This window comes from Plectropomus leopardus, chromosome 11 (assembly GCF_026936395.1).
Source record: "Plectropomus leopardus strain MGB_pleo_1.0 chromosome 11, ASM2693639v1, whole genome shotgun sequence".
Lineage (NCBI taxonomy): Eukaryota > Metazoa > Chordata > Actinopteri > Perciformes > Serranidae > Plectropomus > Plectropomus leopardus.
The window spans coordinates 37,912,045-37,917,641 of record NC_142186.1 but is presented as its reverse complement, the minus strand read 5'-3'; the positions used below and the strand labels follow the sequence as shown (position 1 = coordinate 37,917,641).

Below are 5,597 nucleotides of genomic sequence, written 5' to 3'. Positions count from 1 at the left end.
CTTAATCACCAGCTCTCTGCAGATCTGGCATACCAACTGTCAATATACCGACTGCAGGCAGTAAAATGCTGATTCAGTTTCTTTAAATAGCCACGACACAAAAATAAAAACACATTAAAGACTCAAAATGAACCCAACTTCTTCCTCAGTCTGTCTGTCTTTTTCAAATGAGGCACACGGTACATCACAGTAAACGTTTTCTTCAACACCTCCTTTGGTTGTTGACATCTAAAAGACGTGGACACTGAAGGCTTGTCCAACACCACAAGAGGACAGACACACACAGGACTGGCAGCTTTCTGTCAAAACGCTTTCTTCTTTAAAGGGAAAACACTCTTTCCTCCTCCGATTAAACACCAAACAACATCTCACAAAGACGTAAGGCATCAAAGCGCCTCAGTCACATCGGACAGAGTCTCTCCTGTCTGTCCACAAAGAAGGACAAAATAACTAAAGACAGAGTCTCTCCTGTCTGTCCAAAAAAGGACAAAATTACTAAAGACAGAGACTCTCCTGTCTGTCCACAAAGAAGGACAAAATAATAAAAGACCTCAAAAACATCATCTACTCACTAACTGTTAAAACACTGATTGTCTACTTCATCAATAAAAATCTACAGACGTAAACATGAAAACATGTAAACACTGTTTTCTTCAGAGAGAGATCGACCCTGTGACAGATGGACCAGGAAAGAGGTAGTCCACTGATGGGAGGACTGGGACTGATGAGAGGAGCTGGGATTGATGGGGGGAACAGGGACTGATGGGAGGAGCTGGGATTGATGGGGGGAACAGGGACTGATGGGAGGAGCTGGGATTGATGGGGGGAACAGGGACTGATGGGAGGAGCTGGGATTGATGGGGGGAACAGGGACCGATGGGAGGAGCTGGGATTGATGGGGGGAAATGGGACTAATGGAGGGTACTGGGACTGATGGGGGAATGAGGGGAACTAAGACTGATGGGGGGAACTGGGTCTGATGGAAGAAACTGGGACTGATGGGGGGAAATGGGACAACTAGGAGGGACTGATGGGAGGAATTGATGGCAGGAACTGATGGGAGGGAGTGCTGGAAGGGACTGGGGGTGTTGGGAGGGGGTGATAGGAGGAACTGGAAGTGTTCGGAGGGACTGGGAGTGATGGAAACCCTAACTGGCTCTAGTCTTGGCAGCATAGTTCTGCTTGTCTTGTTAAAGTTATAAGTTTCAGGTTTGGCAGGGAGAAGCTGTTGGACTCATTATGACAACAATCCGCCATCGAAGCTCTTTACACTCAAACATTCAGAAAGTTTCCTGAAGTCTCCCTGGTGAATCTGCCGTCGTCGGGTCCTTTACTTGCCTTCCTTGTGCAAAAGAGCTGCAGCGTCGAGCTCCTCAGACAATGCGGTAATCAAACGTGTCCTTCTCGGTGTGGTCTGTCCAGTTGGACGAGGGCATGCTGCGGTACGGGTCCAGCAGGATGCGGAAGCAGCGCACGATGAGGAGGGCCAAGAAGATGAAGAGGAGCAGCACAAAGACGAAGGCGGCCTTTTGCTCCAGCGTCAGGTAGGAAGGCACGTGATGGCCGCCACCTGACGAGGACAGCGTGCTGCTGAAGAGGCCCTCGGCCATCCTGGGCACGTCCATGCTTGATCGTCTCGGCTCCAGCTCTTTGATGGGTGTCAAGACTTTGGAGGTGAAGATGGACTCAACTGACTCAGGACCTGTGGGACAAACCAGAAGGACAGATTAATGTGGGGACAGTGTCCTCTACGGAAGAAACATGTCAACATCGTGTAACCATAGAGACAGAAACACAAAAAAACAAAATGAAGTGCGACTTGGATCAGTTCACAGCTCACAAGTCACAAGTCATCACATGTTGCTGCTCTGTCAGTAGACTATCAACATCTACCTGTCACACTCTAGGTATCCTTCTGCGTCTACAGCTGCTCTCTGCTCCTCTATGAACTGGAACCAGAGCTCCACTGAACTGGGACTGGAGGCGGACCGGGGTTCTGAGGTCTCTGTGTTTTGCCTGATTTTTCCCCTCAGCTGTAAAAACACACAGGAGAAACTCTGTTGTCTCTCGGCCTGATAGTGAAGCTGTTGGCAGTAAAGGGTTAATGAATTGGTGGATTTTTGAATTGAAGTGTTTAATTATTTCAACTCATGACTGTTTTTCTGTCTTATTTTTTTCTTGCGGCTGTTTGAAACTTTTCCCCTGCTGCGTCCTCCTCAGGCCTCCATAAGAAAGAGCTGACTGATCTGAGCAGGATTTACCTGGTTAAACAGGTTAAATGTTGTAACCCTTTAAAACCTTCTTTCAAAAACATAGGGAGAAGATGATGAGCAACTCAACAAGAAATGGCCCAAAAATAAGCAAGAAATTTGTAAAAAGATACAAGAAAATTACCTGAAATTAAGCTAAAAAAATAAGAAAGAAAGAAAGAAAGAAAGAAAGAAAGAAAGAAAGAAAGAAAATAACCATAAGAAATAGAAAAAAACCCCCCAACTGTAACATAATTGAAATATATAAGAATTATAGATCTAGTTTAGTAGTAGTTCTGGACATTCTCCCCTGTTCTTTCATTCCGTTTTTTTAAGATGATATCTAATAATCCCCTCCAGCGTATTTTCAGGTCATAACCTTGTCACATTTTACACATTTTACAATTTGTCAAAGTAACTTGACCAACAGTTCTCCAGTTTCAGGGATTGAAATGCAAGGCGCCTGAACGCAGCACAGGAAAACTGGTGTCGATCCAGCTGTTAAAGAGTTAAATAAAAAGATTAATTTTTTAACAGTTTATTAGTCTTTATTCTGACTTAGATTATTCGCACACCTTTCAGTGTTTTTAGGAACACTGTGGGGTCGGGTTTCACCTCTCTATCACTAAACTGCTGCAATTAGAACCCAAAAAAGGAAGAAAAAAAAAAGGGAAAACTGCAAGAAATTAGTCAAGATGACAAGAACATTAAGTAACTTGTTTTAGTAGAAAATTATGAGAAAATTAAAACTTAAAAAAAAACCTAGGGGAAAATGTCCAGAAAACTACATTTCTAATCAGTATAATTATATCTTTAAAAATTATGTTACAGAAAAAAATGTTGGACTTTTTTAATGTTCAGGAGCTTTTGGATCATTTTCTTGTTTGTTTTTGACTCTCTTGTCTTGCTTTTATTTATTTTATTTCTTTTTTTTTTTAAAGTTAATTTTCTTGTAACTCTTCAGTCATTTCTGGCTGATTTTTGGGCCATGTCTTGATAAGTTGCTCGTTGCCTTCTCTCCTTATTTTTGAAAGAAATGAAACAAATGTTCTGAGCTGTCACAGGGTTAATAAACGCACAGACATGTCTGTAATAAATGAATCAGTGCAGCAGAGAGCGGCGGAGAAAATGAATCCTCACAGAGACACATTTTCTGCTGCAAATCATCCAAACATAGGGCGAGCAGCGACAGACAGACGGACGGACAGAGAGACAGACAGACGGACAGACAGAGAGACACACCCGAAGCCGCAGCACACAGAGCGTGTTCACGCCGCGGGGAGCCGGGTCAGCAGCCTCATGCATGCGGACACGTGGACGCGTCAAACGGAGAGTATCAGTCTGTAGCCATCACACCTTCACGGTCACATTCAGGTAGAAATGACCGGTGAGAGGAGGCGAGCGCTACGGCAGCTGCACGCGCTCCGGAAGGAGCTGCTCCGTGATCAGCTCGTGCAGGTGGCGGGAGCGAGGCTGTAAACACTAACCTGTTGTTCTCGCGGAGCTCCGGAGCCTCCCTCACCGGCGGCAGCAGCTCTCCATCCCGACAAACCCGACGGTTCTGTGTTCACACCGGATCCACCGAATCTGCTGAATCTGGTCTGAGGGCTGAGTCTGTCTGCGGGTCTGTCTGCGGGTCTGTCTGTGAGCCCGATCACCTCCTCCTCAGCCTCCGCTGCTCCGCTGCCTGCGCGTGTTTTTCTAATCCTCCTGACGCGCCGCGCATCTCCACCGACACACAGAAGGAGGAGGCGGAGGAGGAGGCAGAAGAAAGGAGGAGACAGGAGGAGGCAGTAGATAGGAAGGTGCAGGAGGCAGGAGGTGACAAGAGGAGACAGGACGAGGCAGGAGACAGAAGGAGACAGGAGGAGGCCATAGACAGGAAGGGACAGGAGGAGGAGGAGGCAGAAAAAATGAGGCAGGAGGAGACAGGAGACAAGGGACAGGAGGCAGAAGGCAGGAGGTGACAAGAGGAGACAGAAGGCAGGAGGAGACAAGAGGAGACAGGACAAGGCAAGAGACAGGAGGAGGCAGGACAAGGGGGAGACAGAAGGAGGCAGGACGAGGCAGAAGACAGAAGGAGACAGGAGGAGGCAGTAGACTGGAGGCAGGAGGAGGCAGTAGACAGGAAGGTGCAGGAGGGGGCAGGGCGTGACAGGAGACAGAAGGAGACAGGAGGAGGCAGTACACAGGATGAGACAGGATTAGGCAGGGGGACGCAGGAGGAGGCAGGAGACAGGAGCCAGGAGGCAAGAGGAGGCAGGAGGAGGCAGGAGGGGACAGGAAGAGGCAGGAGACATGAGACAGGAGGCAAGAGGAGGCAGGAGGAGGCAGGAGGAGACAGGAAGAGGCAGGAGACATGAGACAGGAGGCAAGAGGAGGCAAGAGGAGGCAGGAGGAGACAGGAAGAGGCAGGAGACATGAGACAGGAGGAGGCAGGAGACAGGAGGCAGGAGGAGACAGGATGAGGCAGAGGACAGGAGGCAGAAGGAGACACGAGACATGAGGCAGGAAAAGGCAGAAGAAAGGAGGCAAGAGGAGGCAGGAGGAGACAGGAAGAGGCAGGAGACATGAGACAGGAGGAGGCAGGAGACAGGAGGCAGGAGGAGACAGGATGAGGCAGAGGACAGGAGGCAGAAGGAGACACGAGACATGAGGCAGGAAAAGGCAGAAGAAAGGAGGAAAGAGGAGACAGGAGGCATTAGGTAGCAGGAGACAGGAGGAGACGGGGATGGAGTGGTACTCCTGGCAACCTGTTGCCATGGCAATGCTTCAGGTGGAGGGTGTCTGATAAAGGTTTCAGAATCACAAACATGAAATCCTCAAACGTCTCGTCAGTCGTTTTTTTTCTCGTTTGGCCGATTAATGAAATCGTAGCATCGAGTTTTCCCGCTCACTCATTCACTCACTCACTCACTCACTCACTCACTCATTCACTCACTCATTCATTTATTCATTCATTCATTCATTCATTCACTCATTCATTCATTTATTCATTCATTCATTCATTCATTCATTCACTCACTCATTCATTTATTCATTCATTCATTCATTCACTCATTCATTTATTCATTCACTCACTCACTCACTCATTCACTCATTCACTCGTTCATTCACTCACTCACTCACTCATTCACTCACTCACTCATTCATTCACTCATTCACTCACTCACTCATTTATTCATTCACTCATTCACTCACTCACTCACTCACTCACTCATTTATTAATTCATTCATTCACTCACTCACTCACTCACTCACTCACTCACTCATTCACTCGTTCATTCACTCACTCACTCACTCATTCACTCACTCACTCATTCATTCACTCATTCACTCACTCACTCA

At 47.2% G+C, this 5,597-nt stretch overlaps 1 protein-coding gene across 3 annotated transcripts; it reads right to left on the bottom strand.

Moving 5' to 3' along the window:
* Positions 1-237: 237 nt before the first annotated feature.
* On the bottom strand, positions 238-5,360 carry LOC121964715 (cortexin-3-like). Of its 3 annotated transcripts, XM_088084854.1 has the most exons (3): positions 3,737-5,288; positions 1,894-2,033; positions 238-1,702 (listed from the first exon to the last, which is right to left on the bottom strand). In XM_088084854.1, exon 3 carries the CDS (start codon positions 1,623-1,625, stop codon positions 1,374-1,376), a length of 252 nt encoding a protein of 83 aa, XP_087940980.1. In that variant the 5' UTR covers positions 1,626-1,702; positions 1,894-2,033; positions 3,737-5,288; the 3' UTR covers positions 238-1,373. The 3 variants fall into 3 exon arrangements, 2 of the variants coding, with proteins under 2 accessions (XP_087940980.1, XP_042370847.1); XM_042514913.2 differs by lacking the exon at positions 1,894-2,033 and having other exon boundaries at positions 3,737-5,283; XR_006107396.2 differs by lacking the exon at positions 238-1,702 and having other exon boundaries at positions 1,899-2,033; positions 3,737-5,360.
* Positions 5,361-5,597: the final 237 nt, after the last annotated feature.